Genomic DNA, 22155 nt, shown 5'->3' with positions numbered 1-22155 from the left:
TTTGAGACTGGAGACTCTTCATCAGAACTGTTAGAATCACCACACTCAAAATGTTAACTCTGCTTTCTTCCCACAGATGTTGCCAGATCTGCTAAGCTTCTCCAGCAATTCCTCTTTTTGTTTCAGACCTCCACATCCACAGTTCTGTGGTTTGCTTTATCCAATTGTGAAGGCTTGTTCCTCATGATAAATTGGTTTGCTGTAAATCGCAGATTCAGCAATGAGGAACACACTGTGCAGATTCTCCCTAAACTTCTAAGGGTTCTGTTTCTGAATTGTTTTGGCGAAGTGTGACAGCTCAGAAAGCTTTGGTTTAATTCTGTGGTCAGCAGGTCCTCAGGAGCATCATTATAAAAGAATCAAACACGCATGATAGCTTTCTCTCAACTGGACAGCTTGAGACTTGGCTCCGGTCCATTGTTGTTTAATCGAGCTGGATCAACTTTTGCACAAACTTGCTTCCACCTCATTTTGAGTCTTTCATGTTCTTTTTTAAGAGACAGCAATCATTGTTAAGTGCCAGCAAGACACCCCCCCCCCCCTCCCCCGCACACTGTATTCAGCTTTAAACAAAACTTGGAAACGCAAGTTAAAGTTGGATGCAGGGGAATGACAAAGCATCTTAGCCGGACCAGTGCCCACAGGGTGGATGTATAGACATAGGCATCACCATGTAAACTTAGCCACATAAGAAGGACAGGCAATATCCAGCCATCTGGTTCCCTCGACTGCCCATTGTTGGCCTCTTTGCTTCATTCCTTATCAAGTGATGTGGGCATCACTGGCCAACACTTCGCCTAATTCATGTACTTATTAATCCTGCAAGTTTATTTAGGAATTGACTTGAGTAGGAATGGAGATGGTGGACAAACCTCCCATTCATTTCAAAGACCAAAGCCATGGTCCAATTGAACGCCACAGTAGACTTGATGGGCTGAATGGCCTAATTCTGCTCCTACATTTTATGGTCTCAATAACTCAGGATGGAGGCACAATTTTAGGTAGCACCACATGAGTATGGTTTAACCACTCTCACAGGAACTTTTACCATCCAAAGCCTTGAAGTTACCATTGGTGGTTTTACTGGACAAATAGCATTTTCTTGATCAGACGCATTAACTTAGACACAAATATGAATCATTTATACCAGTTCTGATACCATTGCCAATATTTTCACTGGCTGATGAGTCCACAGCTAGAGAGGAAGAAGAAATTATTTTGTGGGACATGGGCAATGCTGGCACTGCCAATATTTTCTGCCGTGCCTAACTGCCCTTGAATTGAGTGGCACGTGAGACCATTTTTCAAATTTATTTGTGGGATGAGGGAGTAACTAGGCTAGTGCAACATTTAATGCCCATTCCTACTTACCCAGGAAAAGGTGGTGGTAAGCTGCGTTCTTAAACCATTGCAGTTCTTGTGATGCAGGGACACCCATTGCTTGGGAGGGAATTCCAGGATTTTGACCCAGCGATATTGAAGGAACAGCAATATATTTCCAAGTCAGGATGGCATGACCCTTGGACAGAAATTCGAAGGTGGTGATGTTCCCATGTATCTGCTGCCCTTGTCCTTCTAAGTAATGAAGGTTGCAGGTTTGAAAGGTGCTGTCTATTTCAAAGAGCAGTTCAGAACCAACCACATGGCTGCAGGTCTGGAGTCACATGCAGACCAGACTGGGAGGGATAGCAGATTTAATTCCCTAAAGCGGCATTAGTGAACCAGATGGATCTTCACAACAATCAATGACAGTTACCATCATGAATGATAGTTTATGATTCCAGATTTCTAAATTGAGTTTTAAACTCTACGAGTCCCATAGTAGGATTTGAATCCGGATCTCTAGAGTGCCAACCTGGGGCTTTGGATGAGGAGCAGACTGCACCACCAGATTTCACTGCCTGAGAGACAGCATAAGTTAAAGACGATTCCGTGTCATAAGCACGGAGGGAAACAGTTTGAAGTTTGTTCAATTATTGGCTGCAGGTGACTGTTTCAACATAGAATGATTCAAGTGAATTGGGAGGAGAGACAGAATCTAGATTTGAGATTTCAAAGAGGTTTGTGTTAAAAGAATATGGGAAAAGGGACTAAGAGGTGAACACTTTGGAAGGGCCAGCAATAGCATACTGGGCCAAAAGTGGTGCAGAGTTACAGATTCTCTGTACCACCGCCTCCATTAAAATATTGGAGAGAGAAATCAGATATAAGCATACTGAGTGGGTATTATTAACAGTAAATATTTGACCTTCTCTGCCTCAGTCTGAAAACACTTACAGAAAAACACCAACTATTAACAACAGAATACGTTCTGAAGTGTATTGAGATGTTCCCTGCCAGTTAGAAATGGTAAGGCCCCTCTCTCTCTCTCTTTCTCTCTGAGGTGCCAATTGCACACATTAATGTTCAAGCACTGAGCACTTCTTATGCAAGGAAAGATGATGGCTCGTTGTAATTGGTTTGTTCTAAGGCTCAAAGTGTGAATACACTCCATGCAACAAACAATATCATTCCAGAAAATAATAAAAAGGAACCTGAGCAGATTGAAATAAAGCAGCAGAAAATCTGCCTGAATAGTAAAGGAATTGCTGGGGCAGTATGAAGCACTTTGGGGTTTGCAAACTTCCAATGGGCTTATTGTTTTCTGTCAAATGTGGTGCTGGAAAAGCACAGCAGGTCAGGCAGCATCCAAGGAGCAGGAGAATCGATGTTTTGGGCAAGAGCTTTTCATCTCTTGCCTGACCTGCTGTGCTTTTCCAGCACCACACTCTCGACTCTGATCTCCAGCACTGCAGTCCTCACTTTCTCCTTATTGTTTTCTGTCCCCTGTCATTTACTGTTCTTGCCTTGGGGACAGCTCAGGGTTTAGCTCAATTGGCTAGCTGGCTAGTTTGCTGATGCAGAATGATACCAACAGCATAGATTTGATTCTCACACTGGTTGAGGTTGCTGTAAAGGACTTTCCTTCTTCACCCTGAATGAGTTGTGGTGATCCATGACTCTCACAAGAGGGCAGCCTGGGAGACTTTACCTTCATCCCCTGCCTTGTGCGGGAGGGGGGTGGGGGGGGGTGGATAAAGGAAAACCTGTTTTGTTTACATTAAGTGCTGGGGAATGGTACTAGGATGTACCACAGCTACATTACTGTATCCCCGAGGTTAGAATCAGATGGGTGACCAGGAATGCTCCTGGGGGAGTTAGGTCTGATATCTAAGGAATGTGAGAAGGGTCATGTCATCAGAACAGACGAAGACACACGCAGCCTTGGACACGCACACGCGCACACACACACACACACACAAGAGGAGCATTCTCCTTCACTTACACGGTGATGTAGGTGATGTGGCTCCTCCCTCTGGGGACGCACTGGTTGATTTTGTGTCAGACATTGCAAGGGGGACGGGTCTGGCCATTGGGGGTGGTGGCGGCAGCAGAAAAGACCCCGCAACTTTGCCCTGGCTGCCACCGTTTGGCTGTGAACATGGAATAGAACAAAAAGAAAACAAGCAAAGAAGACACGTAGTTTAATACAGTAGAAGACAAGTGGGACCCTTGCCAGAGACCTGACCAACAGTTTGATGCCTTGGCAATATTGCAGTCCAGTTCCAAGGTCTCGAGCTCCTCCCCCATCAAATCCCACAAAACACTTAACACCCCCCGCCCCCCCACCCGCCCCCATCCATCAAGACCATTCTACTTCTGCAGGACCTAGAAAAAGAAAGAAATGAAACAGACTCATTGTGTTCTTTCACTTTTAATGATTGGATGCCAGCTCTTGAGCAACATCCAACCAGCTCCCCTTTAGTGCCAATGACATGATTTTTGGATTTGTTTTGAATGCTGACCCACAGTTACAGAGGGATTTGCACTTGGGGGGCAGGGGTGCTTGCTGAATTTCTCACTTGATTGGAATGTTAATGGGTATTGAATCTCCCTCCGTATTTTTCAATTTTTTGCCTTCTCGTAATCTAACCTGCTGGCCCTTCTAGTTATAAAAGTTTAAATTACATCTAGAAAATGTGTTCGTTTGGAGTTATTCAGCTTTTATTATAAGTTGCCATTCATGAGAAAACTACTATTTGGGTATACAGTATAGAGTCCTGCAAGCATTTCTTTCAACATCACTAGCTGCAGAAAAGACCCATATTTTTCTTTTCTCATCAAATTGGAGGTGCAGTGGGCAGCGAAGAAGATTACCCAGAGTAATGGGTGAGGGGTGACAGATGGAGTTGAATTTAGATAAATGTGAGGTGCTGCATTTTGAAAAGGCAAATCAGGGCTGGACCCTCATAGACTTAATGATAAGGTCCTTGGGAATGTTAGTGAACAGAGACCTTGGAGTGCAGGTTCACAGTTCCTTGAAAGTGGAGTCGCAGATTGATAAGATAGTGAAGAAGGCGTTTGGTATGTTTTCCTTTATTGGTTAAAGCATGGAAAATAGGAGTTGGGAGGTCATGTTGCAGCTGTACAGGACACTGATTAGGCCACTTCTGGAATAGTGTGTGCAATTCTGGTCTCCCTCCTATAGGAAGGATGTTGTGAAACTTGAAAGGATTCAGAAAAGATTTACAAGGTTATTGCCAGGGTTGGAGGGTTTGAGCTATAGCGAGAGGCTGAATAGGCTAGGGCTGTTTTCTCTGGAGCGTCAGGGGCTGAGGGGTGACCTTACAGAGATTTATAAAATCAGGAGTGGCATGGATAGGATAAATAGATGAGGTCTTTCCCTGGGGTGGGGAGTCCTGAACTAGAGAGCAAAGATTTAGGGTGAGAGGGGAAAGATTTACAAGGGACTTAAGGGGCAACTTTTTCAAACAGAGGGTGGTACGTGTATGGCATGAGCTGCCAGAGGAAGTGGTGGAGGCTGGTACAATTACAATATTTAAAAGGCATCTGGATGGGTATATGAATAGGAAGCGTTTATCGGGATACGGGCCAAGTGCTAACAAATGGGACTAGATTAATTTAGAATATCTGGTCAGCATGGACGTTTTGGACTAAAGGGTATGTTTCCGTACCAAATGTCTCTATGACTCTATCTCGTGCCCAAAGGCATGGATTTCCCTGCAATCACTGGAATAGAGGGTCAGGGATCAGTAGGATATTCAAGTGAGGATAGAATAATGCTGAAAGGTCAATATGGAGCATCTATCCTGTCCATCAGAAGCTCCTGTGCTCCTGCCATGGCTGCTCGTAGAATATTAGAGCAGACGGTGGCCATTTTACCCATCATGCTGGTGCCATCTCCTTGAAAGAACTTCCATCCCACTCTCTTGCTCTTCCCTGCATCTTGTTACCCATGAGTCCTTATCCAATTCCATTTGGGAAGTTGCTGTTGAAACTTCTTTCAACCACTCTTTTAGACCAGCGCATCACAGATCACATCGCACTTTTATTTGATTCCAATATGCTGCCTGTCAACTACCAACCATCATTCTCCTCCACTTGCCAACCCTATCAACCAACTGAGGAAATACCCACTTCATTTTTTTCTCCCGTGAATGTACTTTAAAGAAAAACAGGAGTGGAAGTTGGGGATTGGCTCAATATAATAACAGAGCTGAAAATGTGTTGCTGGAAAAGTGCAGCAGGTCAGGCAGCATCCAAGGAGCAGGAGAATCGACGTTTCAGGCATGAGCCCTTCTTCAAGAATGAGGAAAGTGTGCCAAGCAGGCTAAGATAAAAGGTAGGGAGGAGGGACTTGGAGGAGGGGCGTTGGAAATGCGATAGGTGGAAGGAGGTTAAGGTGAGGGTGATAAGGTGAGGGTGATAGGCCGGTGTGGGGGTGGGGGCAGAGAAGTCAGGAAGAAGATTGCAGGTTAGGAAGGTGGTGCTGAGTTTGAGGGTTGGGACTGAGACAAGGTGGGGGGAGGGGAAATGAGGAAACTGGAGAAATCTGAGTTCATCCCTTGTGGTTGGAGGGTTCCTAGACGAAAGATGAGGCGCTCTTCCTCCAGCCATCGTGTTGCTATGGTTTGGCGATGGAGGAGTCCAAGGACCTGCATGTCCTTGGTGGAGTGGGAGGGGGAGTTGAAGTGTTGAGCCACGTGTGGTTGGGTTGGTTGGTCCGGGTGTCCCAGAGGTGTTCTCTGAAACGTTCCGCAAGTAAGCGGCCTGTCTCCCCAATATAGAGGAGGCCACATCGGGTGCAGCTGATGTAGTAAATGATGTGTGTGGAAGTGCATGTGAATTTGTGGCGGATATGGACGGATCCCTTGGGGCCTTGGAGGGAAGTAAGGGGGGAGGTGTGGGCGCAAGTTTTGCATTTCTTGCAGTTGCAGGGGAAGGTGCCGGGAGTGGAGGTTGGGTTGGTGGGGGGTGTGGACCTGACGAGGGAGTCACGGAGGGAGTGGTCTTTTTGGAACACTGATAGGGGAGGGGAGGGAAATATATCCCTAGTGGTGGGGTCCGTTTGGAGTTGGCGGAAATGACGACAGATGATACAATGGAGATGGAGGTTGGTGGGGTGGTAGGTGAGGACCAGTGGGGTTCTGTCCTGGTGGCGATTGGAGGGGTGGGGCTCAAGGGCGGAGGAGCGGGAAGTGGAGGAGATGCAGTGGAGAGCATCGTCGATCACGTCTGGGGGGAATTTGCGGTCTTTGAAGAAGGAGGCCATCTGGGTTGTTCGGTATTGGAACTGGTCCTCCTGGGAGCAGATGCGGTGGAGACGAAGGAATTGGGAATATGGGATGGCGTTTTTACAAGGGGCAGGGTGGGAGGAGGTGTAGTCTAGGTATCTGTAGAAGTCGGTTTATAGTAAATGTCCATGTTGATTCGGTCGCCCGAGATGGCCTTATAGAGAATTATAAAATCATGAAGAACGTAAATAAGGTGAATGGCAAAGGACTTTTCCCCAGGTTATGAGAGTCCAAAACTAGAGGGTTTGAGGTGAGAGGGGAAAGATTTAAAAGGGAGCTGAGATGCAAATTTTTCACAAAGAGAGTGGTACATAAATGGAACGAACTGCCAAAGGAAGTAGTAGAGGTGAGTATAATTACATTTAAAAGACATTTGGACAGTAGATGAATAGAAAAGGTTTAGAGGGATATAGGCCAAATGCAGGTAAATGGGACTGGTTCAGTTTAGGAAACCTTGTCAGCCTGGACGAGTTGCACCGAAGAGTCTGTTTCCATGCTGTGTGACTCTATGATTCTATGGTGGCATTGGAAAGTCTCCCAATCTGCAGCTCAGAAAAAAGGAGCAAATTCAGCATCTGCCAACCCCCATTGCTCTTAGATTGTGTCCCGGGCTGGCACTTTGTAACCTATCCATGGGGTGTGGGCATCACTGGCAAGGCCAGCATTTGATGCCCATGCCCAATTGCCCTGAATAGGGAAAAGGCAGGAGATTGAAAAATAGAACCGGTACAGGTACGATGGGCTGAATGCCCTTCCCCTGCACTATAACAATTCTGTAAGTGTCAGTTATCATGTGGCACTAGAGTCACATGTAAGTCAGACCGGGTAAGGATAACACAGTTGCTTCCCTAAAGGACATTAGGTACGCAGCACAGAAACAGGCCATTCCGCCCAACTCGTCCACGCTAACCAGGTTTCCTAAACAAACTAGTCTCATTTGCCTGCTTTTGGCTCATATTGCTCTAAACCTTTTCAAGTCATGTACCTGTCCAACCTCTATGATCCTGGTGAGTCAGATGGACTTTTACAACAACTGACAATTCTTGTCTGACCATCGTGACTGAGGTTAGCTTTCAGGAGCAGATTTTCAATTCATTGAATTTAAATTCCACGGTGGGATTCAAACCTACGCCTCCAGAACATTTAGCTGGGTTCCCTGGATTACTAGAATAGTGTTCTTCCCACTGCTACACAGTAAAGAGATCAGCACAGAGAGAGAACACACCATTGCCAGAAGCTTAAGATTGACTGAATAGCCAAATAATCAGTATCAAGGGGGCATAATCTGAAGCGAAGGGCAGGAAGTTTTGACGGGATTTGAGGAAAAGCACCCAGAGGGTAGTGGGAATCTGGAACGCACTGCTTGAGAGAGTATTACAGGCAGGAAAGTTCACAACCTTTAAAAAGTACACGGATGAGCACTTTAAATGTCATAACATTCAAGGCTATGGGCCAAGTGTTGGAAAGTGGGATTAATGGTTGGCACAGACACAATGGGCCGAAGAGCCTCTTATGTGTAGCCTGACTCTATGAGTCGATATCACCATCTCACTGAGCAGCAGGGCAGGCCTGGTTGCAGCCATAATGGCTCTGGTTTCACATCCCTCTACCCTCACCCATCACCAACTCTGTTTATCACACACAAACAGACACACACACTCTCTCTCTCTCTCTCTGTCTCTCCCCAAAACGTAATACCAGTCTGAACATTGGATAGGATAGTGTGATGCAGACTCCTGTACTCGGACCAAACATAAGCAAATGGGACCAGTTCAGAGTGGGATACTTCACCAGCATGGAATGGTCTGCTTCCATACTGTATGACTCTATGAATTTATGATCCCATACTGAGCCAGAGGGCTGGTGGGAGATGGGAGTAAAGTTCAAGAAAATAACATTAAATTCAGTTTCCAGTACAAATTCAGGGTCATTGCTGGTGCATTAAAAAGTATTTCAGTCTCTGGGTTGAACTAGTATAAAGGCTGCCTCTCTCATTTCTGTATGATGTTCACTGCATTATTCTCAACTAAAGGCCCTTAATGTGAGTTCAATGTAGCAGTGGGTTGTTCCAAGTGAATTTTGTGTGGTTTACCCCAATATGGCATGTATGTTAAAAGAAATGATGTCGTGTTTTCACACATTAACACCCACTTTGTAACTAACATTATGATCTCTCCAGGTGGAGAAAATCAGACAACTTGTACAGTGAACGATGCAACCAGGCACAGTGACCTGAGCAGAGCATTACACAGGGGAGTGTGAGGTGTAAAATGGAGCTCTGTATTGGAGAATGAATTTCTCACAAAGCCAACTTCTGTGGCAAGGGAAATGAATGGTGCCGCTGCCTCTAGCAACCTGATTTGTGGTTGACAGGAAGTTTATCCTGCTTGCACTTCCTGTGGCAAACTGAGAGACAGGGAGAGAAAGAGAGAAAAAAATCCCTGTCACAGTGGTGTTATTTATTTTTAATACTTTTTAGTGTTTCAATCTATTAACCAAACATCATGCCTGCGGAATTTGACTGTTAACCATTTGCAGTGTCATTCAGTTTCAAAAGGCAGTGAGTTTACTTCATTGACAGCTGCTGAGATGGTAAGACATAGGGAGCAGAAAAAGGCCATTCATCCCATTGAGTCTGCCCCACAATGCAATGAGATCATGGCTGCTCCACTTTCCTGCCTTATCCCCATAACCCTTGATTCCCTGCCTGATTAAAAATCTGTCGATCCTTAAATATACTTAATGACCCAGCCTCAACAACTCTCTTGGTAAAATATTCCACAGATTCATTCCCCTCTGAGAGAAGAAATTCCTCCTCATCAATGTGTGACCCCTTATTCTGAAATTACACCCTCTGGTCATCAATTCTCCCATATAGGAAAATAACCTCTCCACATCTACCCTGTAAACTCCTTTAAAAATCTCACGTTTCAGTTAGCTCTCTTCTCATTCTTCTAAGCCTCAGTGAGTACAGGCCCAACCTCTTCAATCTCTCATCATTTGAAAATCCCTCTATACCTAAAATACACCTAGTGAACCTTCTCTGGCCTCCAATGCCAGTATCTCTTTCCTTAGGTAAGGGGCCTAAAATTATTCACAATGTTCCAGTTGTGTCTGACCAGCATTTTGAATAGGTTTAGCAAAACCTCCCTAAACTTTATATGCTATTCTCTGAAATAAAGGCCAACATTCCATTTGCTTTCCCTATTACCCACTGAACTTGTATGCTAGCCTTTTCTGATTTATACATGAGAACTCCCAAATCCCTCTGTGCTGCAACTTTCTGCAGTCTTTCTCCATTTAAATAATAGTCAGCTCCTCTATTCTTCCAGCCAAAGTACATAATCTCACATCACCATTATTTATATTCAATGTGCCAATGCTTTGCCCACTCACAAATCCTGTCTACATTCCTCAGCAGACTCTTTTGTCATCCTCACTATTTGCCTTCCTATCTATTTTTGCATCATCTGCATACTTGGCCACAGTACATTCACTTTCCTCGTTCAAGTCATTAATATATATTGCCAATAATTGTGGTGCCAGCATTGATCCTTGTGGCTATCCTGAAAATGTCTCCTTCACCCCAACTCTTTATCTTCTTTTAGTTAACCGATCCCCTAGTGATGCTAATGTACTATTCCCAAAACCATGGGGTCTTACTTTATTAAGTAGACCTCTGTGTACTGTCTTATCAAACTTATCATAGGTCAGTATCATAGAATCCCTGTAGTGTGGAAACAGACCATTTGGCCCATCAAGTTCACACTGACCCTCCAAAGAGCATCCCACCCAGATCCAGTTCCTGTAACCCTGCATTTCTCACAGCCAATCCACCTAACCTGCACATCGAGTCATAGAGATGTACAGCACAGACGCAAAGCCTTCAGTCCAACTTGTCCATGCTGACCAGATGTCCTAAATTAATCTAGTCCCATTTGCCAGCACTTGGCCCATATCCCTCCAAACCTTTCTCATTCATTTACCCATCCAGATACCATTTAAATGTTGTAAATGTACCAGCCTCCACCAGTAACTCATTCTGGTAACTCATTCCATTCATGCATCACCTTCTATGTGAAAACATTGCCCCTTAGGTCCCTTTTATATCTTTCCCCTCTCACCCTAAACCTATGCCCTCTAGATTTGGACTCCCCTACCCCATGGAAAAGACTTTGTCTATTTACCCTATCCATGCCCCTCATGATTTTATAAACCTCTATAAGATAACCCCCCAGCCTCCGACACTCCAGGGAAAACAGCCCCAGCCTATTCAACCTCTCCCTACAGCTCAAACCCTCCAACCCTAGCAACATGCTTGTAAATCTTTTCTGAACTCTTTAAAGTTTCACAGCATCCTTCCGATAGAAGGGAGACCAGAATTGCACATAATATTCCAAAGTGACAACTTTGGACTGTGGAAAGAAACCAGAACAGCCAAAGGAAGCCTATGCAGTCACAAGGAGAATGTGCAAGCTCCCTACATTCGTCCAAAGTTGGAATTGAACCCAGGTCCCTAACACTGTGAGGTATTTGTGCTAATGTCTGAGCCACCAGCGATCCTTATGCTTTGGAAATCTAATTTGTCAGGCATGATTTCTCCTTCATGAAGCCATGTTAACTCTGGTTGATTGTCATATGCATTTCTAAATGTTCTATTACATCCTTTATAATAGACTCCCATTAGATTTATATTTATACAGCACCTCTAATGTAATGAAAAGTCCCAGGATGCTTCTTGGGAGCATCATAAAACAAAATATGATGTCAGGCTACATAAAGAGATACTAAGTGAGACGGGTCAAAGGCCTGCTTTATAAGGAATGTGTCAATGGTTGGTGGAAAATGATGGAGAGTCAGAGAGAAGTAGGAAGGCAATTCCTGAGCTTGTCACTGTCATTGTAATTGATTAGCAAAGAGACCAAAATTAGAGGAGTACAGATATCTCGCAGGGTTGTACAGTTGGAGGAGATGACAGACATAGGGAGGGATGAGGCCAAGACTATGATACAAGGATGAGAATTTTAGCATCCAGACATTGCTTGACTGGGAGCCAAATTGGATCAGCATGCACAGTGGGATAGGGACATGGGTGAATGAATTTTGGATGACCTCAAGTATCGAGAGAAACCAGCCAGGAGTGCCTAATTTCCTTATCTGCCCATTTACTAGACAATGACTCAGTTGATTCATCACTCATATAGCGGCCCCATGTAGTGAAGACTCCCTGGCTATAATGCAACTTCTCTACATGCACCTATCAACTGTTGGCTCAAGGTCTGACGCACATAAAAAATATATAAATTCAATGGATCTTGAGTTCGCAATTCACTGCGAACTCTTTGGATGCCAGGAGTGAAGATGAAAGCTTTGAATTTGCGTGAGTGAAGATGAGGGAATCAGTACCTTCTTGCTGTCTGAAGTGTCACAACCAACCCAAAATATTTTCTTGAATAGTTACACCCTGTGGACCTGAATGAAGGACCTGATCGCTGACTGGTGATCAATTCACAAGTTAGTCTTCCAATGGGAAGCAGGCTACAAGATTGGGCATCAGAGTGTAAAGGAAGAGGCAGTCGATTTTCTGAGAAGAAGGTGCCAATTTAGAGCATGTTGAGTATAAAGGTTTGGCAACAATGGCATTATTTCTTGGGCTAACTAAGTTTGGGACCTCTTGCAGCCTCAGGTGTGGTTTGAGACCAGTACAAGCCAGGAATAACCTAGCTGTCCAAGCTGAAGTGCTCCCTAGCCTGGCAGGTTATGTGTGTTTAAATTCCTATTGTTTGGTACCTCAACGCAAGTCCCGTATTTTCCATCCATAGATGGGATTATTAGCTCTTTGTAAATACTGTTTGCAAGTGTAATTTTAATAATGTTTCCAGCCACTTCACTAAACTCTCTTGAAGGTTTTTGCAAACTTGCTGGGGCAAATGAAGATTAAATTGCCCCTGGATCAGAGAGCTCTCTGCCTAGCTGTTTCAGTTTTGAAATGGTGCAATATTGGAAGATTCATTCTAAATTGGAGGCAGTGGTTTAGGTTTTTTCAATCAACCTGTTCAGAGATTTTACAGCACACTTCTAGAGCAGGTGGGACTTGATTCCAGGTCTCCTGACTTAGAGGTAGGGGCATTACCACTGTGCCCCTCCAGGCAGTGGTTTAGTACAGAATGGGTGCTCCAAAGTATAATTGCTGGTGACACAGTCAGGCACCTGTGCAGAGTCCAATGATGTGTCAAGTTAAGTTCAAGTCAATCTGAGCACATTCACAAACACAGGGCAATGCATTCAAACCCCTCACACAACGTAGTTCAGTAATTCAGTCTAGTCACTCTCAAACTTGGCTACTACGATATCACGCGCACCGCAAGTTCAACTGTCCTCTTCCCTGTTTCTTAATCACCCCATGGCCTCATTCCTCCGTATCTCTAGAATTTGCTTCAATCTGAAATGTTCTGTATCCCTGATCTTAGTAAGGATGAGGAAGTGGTGACCCAATGGAATTATCACTGGGTGGGTAATGCAGTGACCCGGCCTAATACTTTGGTGACATGGCTTCAGAATCACACTCTGCCAGATGGTGAAATTTGAGTTCAATTAAAAACCTAGCCTCAACGTGACCATGCAACCATTGACGATTGTTGTAAAAAGCCACCTTGGTCACTAATACCCTTGATGGATGGAAACCTGACATCTTAACATGGTCTGACTCTGGACCCAGATTGACAAGGTTGATTCTTAACTCTTGGCAGTTAAGGATGGGAAATAAATGCTGGCCTATCCAGTGACACCCACATGCTGTGAATGAATAAATAAATAAATACAAATGCTCCACCCTCAGTGGCCATACATTCAGTTACCTAGGTGCCAAGCTCTGGAGTTTTCTTCCCTACCCCCTCCTCCTCTCTATCCTGCCTGCCTCTTTTGGGATACTCCTTAAAGTCCTAAGTTTGGTCAAACTTTTGGTCATTTGGTTTTACACTGTTCAGAGTCATACTTTGCTCCATAACACTCCCATGGAACACCTTGGGAAGTTTCATGAGGTTAAAAGCGCTCTATAAGGAGAAGTTGTTGTTGTAGCTCCACTGTTGTATCACCTAGTAAGACAAGGGCAGCAAGTGCGTGGCAATACCACCAGCTCCATAATCCCTTCTGAATCATTCACCGACCTGACTTGGAATTATGTCATTGTACCTTCATTGTGGGTGGGTCAAAACCTTGAAAGCTACACATTAGCAGCAGTTCAGAAACACCACACCTTTCTATGGGTGATTAGAAATGGGCAATAAATGCTGGCTTAGCCAGTGATGCCCATAATATGTGAATACATAAATAAAAGGGAAAACTGCTCTATCCCTTTAAGCAGTGCTTCCCACTGAGCCATACACAGTCAGTTTCATATTGACAGTTAAGGTGATGTGCAGTCTTAATTCAGGGAAGCAAAGGCTACAGGTGAGCAGTGGCCTGTGCAAACTTAATCTGTTTCTATTTTCGAGCTAAACATTGTGATGGCTGTTTTTATTTTTCCAATGTAAATTCCAATATCTGCATCAACGATGGAAACTGCCTATGTCAACATGTCACACGGTAATTTGCACTTCCTCGCCAGCAGTGGGCAGCATGACTGGAAATGCAGACACAGGCAAAATGTTGGAAGCGAACGCAGATGGATGTTTTTTTTTTAACACAGCACAGAATTAATCTAAAACAAATTTTACAATCCATTAGGGTGCAGGGGGTTGAAAATCCCCCATCAGTACATTCTCTGGAAAATTCAACATGAGTGAAAAATGGGAATGGTGATTTTGAGGTTTAGGTTCTCTGGGTTGTTTGATATTTGCATCGAATTCCACTTGGTCTTTTATTCATCACAGATGTTAACCCGTTCATTAAAGACAGGTTAATGAGTCCATTAAAAGGTTTTCCAGGAGAATTTCATTCAGGTCTTTTAACCCATGCACTGCTACATTTTGGTACTAAGAAGAAGGTGAGAAGTGTGTTCCTTCATTGTTTTCAGAACAGTGCTGAGGGTTAGACTCCCTGTTTTGATGCTTTCTTTCCAGTGTTTAATCCACACAATTAACATGTCTGAAAACGTTTAGTATCAGAAACCAGGGAAGAAAAGCAAGACAATCTATACAACTGTAACAAGCATCCAAACCATAGTTAGCTGTACTGTGAACCTTGTGTGCAGAATTGGAATTCACTCAGTTAATCCTGAGGATGATTGGCACAGGCACAATGGGCTGAATGGCCTCTTACTGTGCTGTAAAAACTCTATGATTCTATGAGATCACCATTTTAGGAGGAGGTGATGACCTAGTGATAGTATCACTAGACTATTCATCCAGAAACTCAGCTAATGTTCTGTGGACCTAGTTCAAATCCCACCATGGTAGATGGTGGAATTTGAATTCTATTTAAAACAAAATTAAAAATCTACTGGTGATCATTGCCGATCATCAGGGGAGAAACCCATTGACTCATTAATGTCCTTCAGGGAAGGAAATGTGCTATCTTCAGTTGGTCTGGTCTACATGTGACCCCTGGCCCATAACAAAGTAGTTGATTCTCCACTGGTCTCTGAAATGGCCTAGCAAGCCACTCAGTTAAAATGAAAATTCCCAATGTCCTTGTTCCAATTAGCCAAACTCTCTGGAACAGATAAGATCCTGAGACAACGTAATAGGATGGATACTGAAGGTGCATTTTCTCCTCAAGGGAGAGACGAAATTGAGGGGTCAGAGTTTGAAAATAAAGCATAACCCATTTAAGATGGAGACGCAGATGGAACTTTTTTCCTCTCAGTGAGTCATGAGTCTTTGGAATTCTCTTCCCCAGAGAGTGGTGAAGATGGAGCCACCAAATAGTTTTAGGATAGATCAAATCAAAGTCTTCAAGATATTAACGGGAAAAGACAGGATAGTTAAGATAAACTATTTCCACTTGTTGGGGATTTTAGAATTAGGAGGGCATAGTCTGAGAGTTAGGGCCAGACCATTCAGGAGAGATGTTATGAAGTATTTCTACACACTCTTTCACAAACAGTGCTGGATGCTAGGTTAGCTATTAATTTTAAATCTGAGATAGATCAATCTTTGATAAGCAAAGGTATGAAGGGATATGGGCAAAAGACAGGTGTATGAAGTTAGGTCACAAATCAGCCATGATCTCGTTGAATGGTGGAACAGGCCCAAGGGGCTGAATGGCCTACTGCTGTTTCTATGTTCCTTTGTAGTGCCTGTCCACCAGGTTCCTCAGAAAACCTAGGGCTGTGGGCGCAGCTAGAATATTGCATTTGTCATTGATGAGTCTCATTAACACTCAATGCTGACCAGGAGACAATGGAACTGGAGTGGAGTAGGTTCCCCAAGGTGCTTTGTTTTGTTTTGTTCTCTTCAATGATTCATCCAAGGGGAGGTTGAAGGTTGGTGATGGATTAGAAGGGTGGGGAGGTAGTCAAGGGATTGAATCCCTAATCTTTGCTTGAGCCCACCATTCATCAAGCCTGCCCCAAGACAAATGGCCCATTGGTCTTCATTGCAAGGAGATCAGAGTACAGGAGTAATGATTGTATTACAGTTGTACAGGACTTTGCCGAGACCACATCTGGAATACTGTGTGCAGCTTTTGTCCCCAAACTAAAGGAAGGATTGATTTGCGTTGGAGGTGATAGAACGATTGGTGCCTGGATTGAGAGGGTTGTCTTACAATAAAAGACTAAGTAAACTGATATTTCTCTGGAGTTTAGTTGAGATGAGGAGAAATGTCTTCACTCAGAAAAGGGTAATGAATATTTGGAATCCTCTACCGCAGAGGGCTGTGGATGTTCCATTGTCAAATAGATTTCAGGCTACAATAGTCTGATTTTTGGCCTTTTGGGGAACTGAGGGATACAGGGAGCAGGCAGGAAACTGGAGTTGGACCTCAAGATTCACAATGATCATTTTGAATAGCAGAGCATGGTCAATGGGCGGAATGGTTTACTCTTACTCCTATTTCTTGCGTTTTTTATCAGGTTCTGCGAACAGGAACATTGAATGCTGTGGGTGGATTCTGGGTTCATCCTCACTGTTAATGTGATGAAAAACATGAGCATAGGTATTAATGTATCATCTCTTCTGTGCTAGACTCCTTTCCAAGGAATAGCCTGATTCATTAGGAATTGCTGGGGCAGTGAGCCAGGAGCGGGGAGGTCTGTCCGAATCTTCAGACCTCCCTAATATGGTCCGAGGGCCGGTCAGGGTTGAGATGAGCTAACTTGGGGGCCACAGAAACTGAGAGGACGTGTAGAACTGTGACATACTCTCATCATCTCAGCCAGCAGTCGAACCGCCATGCCTGAGCTCGTGGAGCACAAGTGCAGTCAAGTGAGTGAGAGCCCCTTTCAGTCTGGGAAAGGGAACATAATCATCGGCAGTTAACATACCTGCCACCTACAAACTGGGTCTCCTAAATGCATGTGTTTGCTATTTGCGATTTTTCTTTAGACTGCTAATTCTTGGTTGTGCTGAATCGCTGAATGGATAATTACAGGGCACATAGAACAACAATTAACTATTTTAATCTGAAGTTTATAGAAATTTCTCGCCAAAATGGAGTGTCTTGGGAAAAATATCTGTGCGTCTAGCAGGAGCCTTCAGTATTAGCTGTTGCACTTAGTCAACCTGACAACATTCTACTCTCACTGTGACTGCACTGAACTAATTATATTCGGGAGTTTCTTGCCAATGCATTTCCTGTTAGGAGATGATACTGCTGTTACCTCGAGGTTTCGAGTCTGCCACTTTTGTTCACCGGGGACCAGAACTCATCCACAAAGTCATGGCCTGCGGCTCCAGATGCCCTCACCTCTTGCATCCCTCACTATGCCCAGCCTGCAGCGTTCATGAGCCTTCCATGGTATCGACCCTTCCTGCTTCCTTCAACCAACTCTGAATGCGGCCTCCCATTCCCCTTACACCAGGTGTCTTGGCTCCTCACAACTCCCCTGCCCGCCATTCAAGCCGACTCTGTCTTCCTCTCACTCTGCTTTCAAACACAGTCCCCCTTAGACCAGACGTCATTGGAGCTGACATAGGTCATGTGGCCCATCAAGTCTGCCCCGCCATTCAATGAAATAGCATCTGAACTGATAATCCTCAACTCCACTTTCCTCCCTTTTCCCCATAATCCTTTATTTCCTTACTGAATAAAAAATCGGTTGATGTCAGTATCACATTTTGACCCAGCTACAGCCCCCTGTAATAAAGAATTCCAAGGATTCACTATCATCTGAGAGATGAAATTCCTCCTCGTTTCTGTCTTAGATGGATAACTTTTTACTCTGAGATGATGCCCTCGGGTCCTAGACTCTCCCACAAGTGGAAACAAACTCTCCACATCTACCCTGTCAAGTCCTCAATAAATCTTGTATATTTCAATAAGGTCACCTCTCATTCTTGTAAGCTCCAATGATTACAGGCCCAGCCTACTCAACCTCTCCTCATGAGACAGTCCCTCCATACAAAGTAACCTTCTTTGGACTGCCTCCAATGGCAGGATATCTTTACTTTGATAAGAAGCACAACACTGTAACAGTATTCCAGGTGTGCCTTGTGTAGTTTTATCGGACATTTTTATTTCTTTACTCTATATCCTTTGAAATAAAGGACAGCATTCCACTTGCCTTCTCTATTACCCACTGAATATGAATGCTAACTTTTTTCCCAAATCCTCCAACTCCAACTCACATTGTCCCTCTCTCTCTACCCCCCCCCCCCCCCCCCCCCCCCTCAGTATCCTCCTTGTGGATCACTCTGTATCCAAGTCCACAGTCTCTCGTCTGCATCTGGCTAGCACTGGGAAAAAGGCTTGCTGTAACTAATTTGGCTCATTTTTGATGTGGGCACCAAGCAAAGATATCTGTCCTACCAGATATTTTCTAGGTCACTTCATGTTGGTGTGGGACTGGAGTCACACATAGGCCATACCCAGTAAGGACGTACGTTAAAAGCACCAGTTTCCTTCTCTCATTGTTTCATAGGATGTCTGTTTCACTGGTGAAGCCAACATTCATTACCCATTGCTAATTGCACTTGAATTGAGTGGTTCGCTGGGTAGATAGCAAATAACTTGACAGGCCACATTGTGGGGGTTTGCAGTCACATATGGCGGCTGGAATTCCTTCTCTCAGAGCATTGCAGGTCTACCTTGCAGAATACAGACTGCAGGGGCTCAAGGTGGCAGTTCACCCCCACCTTCTCACAGGGCAACTAGGGACAAACAATAAACGCTGGCCAGCAATGCCCACATGCAAGAATTAATTAATTAAAAAAAGATTGGTAAGGATGGTAGATTGCCATACCTAAGGTTCGTTAGTAAACAAGATGGGTTTCAATGTGGCAAGAACTTTCAAAGGTTGACTGGGGTAGGATATTCACAGGTAAAGGAATGGCTGGAAAGTGGGAAGCCTTCAAAACTGAAATAATGAGAATCAAGGTTCAGTATGTCCCTGTTATGATGAAGGGCAAGGCGGGTAGATGTACGGAATGCTGGACAAATAGAGAAATTGGTCAAGAAAAAGAGGGAAGCACATGTCAAGTATATACAGCAGGGATCAGGTGAATCCCTAGAAGAATAGTAGGCAATAGGAGTATACGTAAGAGGGAAATTAGGAGGGCAAAAAGGGGAGATGAGATAGCTTTGGCAAATAGTGCTATGACATGATGGTGACTTTTGTGTTTTCGAAACTGGTGCCAGATTTTGTTAAGGCAGCTTTAATTTCTCAAACTGGTGAGGCATTCACAGCTGTTTTCCTCTTTCAAAAGGCACTAGCAGCCTGTTGATTGACATCACAAACACTTCTCCCAAGGCAAACAAATCCTGGAATAGGACATGAACCCAAAGATTCTAGCTGGAGGGTAGGCACTGTGAGTTACCAGACCTGCTTGGGATTGGAGCTCAATGCTGTCATTTACACAAGCTCAACAGTTTCATTCAGTCATGCCTTAATACACTTCAGGAGCAGGTGGGACTTGAACCTGGGTCTCCTAGCTGAGAGGTTAGAGATGCTACCATCTGCATTGCAGTGGACGCATATTGATGCAAGTCATTTCAAACCCTCTTAATTAATGAGCACCATTGAGCCTCTGGTGTAGGAAGAGCTGGGATCTAATCCCTAGCCCAACCAGGACATGGTAGAACATTCCATTCGGGTTACTATGGGGACCATTAATCCTAGCTGGAATTCTGGAAATGCATAGGGAGGAGCTATTACAGGGAAAGCTGCTCTCCAAGATAAATTGCCCATGATCCCCTGCCTAGGTTATAAGAATGGCCAAAGGATAACCCAGATCATAATAAGACAGCTGAGGTCTTCCAGACACGAGGAGAGAAGAATACTGAGAACATCGCAGCAGAAAATACAAACAAGACATTCCTAACAAATTTGCTCTTTGCTAACAGGAAGTAAAGAAATTATTAGTATCATTTGCGTAAAAGGCAGCAATAGCAAATATCTTAAAAGGGCAGTGCATAAAGATCTTTCCACACAAAACTTAAGCAAATAAGCCAGCTTTAAAGAGTGAGTCTCCCTTTCTGAGTCCTTTTGATGATGTACTCAATTAGTTCACTTTCTCTATTGCTGGAGGTGTGCTGATATTAAGGGTTTCATGCAGTAGTGACTAATCATGGTACCCAGTGAATAAAACATGCCAACCCAGTAGTCCTGGTCCATTTGCGATGCCAGGCCCCAGTGTGCTCTGCATCTTGATCAGGGAGCTGGGTAACTGACACATGGGTGTTATATATTGATGTTTCTGGAAAACTGAGCCCCAGAAGGCTAGCATTATGGTGCTCCCAGTAAAGAGCGAGTGTGCTCACAGAAGAAGGGGACAAGGGTGGGTGTAAGTATGCGGGCCGGCCAGCTTACCTGCAGTAGATGGCACTCAGGAACACTGGTGAATAGGGTGAGAGAGAGAGAGAGAGAGAGAGAGAGAGAGAAAGTTGACATCTCTATTGGTACAGTGTAAGGCTCGGACTCAAAGGATGAGAACGCTGAGTTAATGAGTCAACATAATGAAGGCAGAAGTGACCTGACCAAATCTGCAATGGATCAGGTTCTTGTCATTAATGAGGCTGGTGAGGCAGCTAGCATCAGCATCAAAGAATGGAGCATCTTTGTATATTGTCTGCCCAGCCTTCCTCTGGGGCCAGACCTGTCTCCTCCTACTGTGTTAACTCCAGGTTGTGGAGACAATTGCTCTTGATATTACCCCACCTTTGGAGTTACAGCTTCTGCACCACATAAGAGTGACTTCCTCTTTCTGTGGTTGCCGAGGAAGCAGAAACATTTCCCGATTCTGTTGCATTGAGTGCAGCTACAACATTCCTTTCATGGTGCAGGTTATTTTCCGAATAAACCTGATCAGAGATGTTAGTACACACCTCTGGAGCGGATGTGATGTGGACTCCTGGCTCACAGGTAGAGACCCTATCACTGCACTTTCAGATCCCATCCCACTCATATGGCACCCTTTGTGGATCAATCACTCCATTGGAAATGAGATTCAGGTATCTCCACTTGAGAGGAGGTTTACCTGTCTAATACCGAGAAGAAATGGGTTGTCTGATGAGGAAAGGTTGGGTAAACTAGGTTTATATCCACTTAAATTTAGAAGATTAAGAAGCAATTTGATTGAAACATATATGACTGAGGGGACCTTTGACAGATGTGGAGGTGAAGTTCCCTCTGATGGGAGAAATAAGAACAAGGAGTACTGTTTAAAAATAAGCATACCCATTTGAGACAGAAATGAAGCAAAATTATACTCTCAGAGGGTTGTGAGTCTTTCTGAAAACATGGTGGAAGTAGAGTCCTTGAATATTTTCAAGGCAGAGGTAGATAGTGAAGGGTGTGAAAGATTATCAGGGCTAGGCAGGAATGTGGATTGAAGGTTACAAACAAATCAGTCATGATCTTATTAAATGGCATGGCAAATTTGAGGGGTTGAATGGTCTCCTCCTACTCCCAGTTTGCATGTTCACTTGGGTCAAGACTTGGCATCAGGTGATGGGAAATTTTCAATGGCCTTTTTTTAGGATTGGGAGAGAAGCAGGACAGTCCGATGAAGGGGCTGCAATTAGGTTCGGTCTTTGTTCACTGTGGTGCCCAAAGGTGCAGACTTGTGTTGGCACTCTGGCCCAACCCCTCTTACCTTACCTGAATGCCCACTGTTGAAAAGTGTGGTGCTGGAAAAGCGCAGCAGGCCAGGCAGCATCCGAGGAGCAGGAGAATTGATGTTTCGGGCATAAGCCCTTCTTCAGGCTTATACCCGAAACGTCGATTCTCCTGCTCCTCGGATGCTGCCTGGCCTGCTACGCTTTTCCAGCACCACACTTTTCAACTCTGGTCTCCAGCATCTGCAGTCCTCACTTTCTCCTGAATGCCCACTGCCCACATGGTAATCTGGACAGGGAGTGAGCAAAGACGGCGCTTCCCATTGTGTGGAGAAAATCCGGGGAACCAGGTGAGGCTCGGGCC

The 22155-nt window shown here is 44.4% G+C and overlaps 1 protein-coding gene across 12 annotated transcripts in view; it reads right to left on the bottom strand.

Annotated features, from left to right (window-relative positions):
- Positions 1-22155, bottom strand: part of nfixb (nuclear factor I/Xb) — a 635608-nt gene that overhangs the window by 55805 nt on the left and 557648 nt on the right. For 10 of the 12 annotated variants that reach the window (XM_087983272.1, XM_087983261.1, XM_087983260.1 and 7 more), the window contains one exon: positions 3326-3473. The exons of the other annotated variants lie outside the window; for them this stretch is intronic. In XM_087983272.1, the coding sequence (XP_087839398.1) occupies positions 3326-3473 (148 nt within the window). The remainder of the gene's footprint in view (positions 1-3325; positions 3474-22155) is intronic. 12 annotated transcript variants of the gene reach the window in all.

Source organism: Chiloscyllium plagiosum, unplaced genomic scaffold (genome assembly GCF_037043375.1).
Source record: "Chiloscyllium plagiosum isolate Xiang-an unplaced genomic scaffold, Cpla_swu_hap1 HiC_scaffold_45, whole genome shotgun sequence".
Taxonomy (NCBI): Eukaryota; Metazoa; Chordata; class Chondrichthyes; order Orectolobiformes; family Hemiscylliidae; genus Chiloscyllium; species Chiloscyllium plagiosum.
The sequence above is the reverse complement of the archived record's forward strand: the minus strand, read 5'-3'. Positions and strand labels throughout refer to the sequence as shown.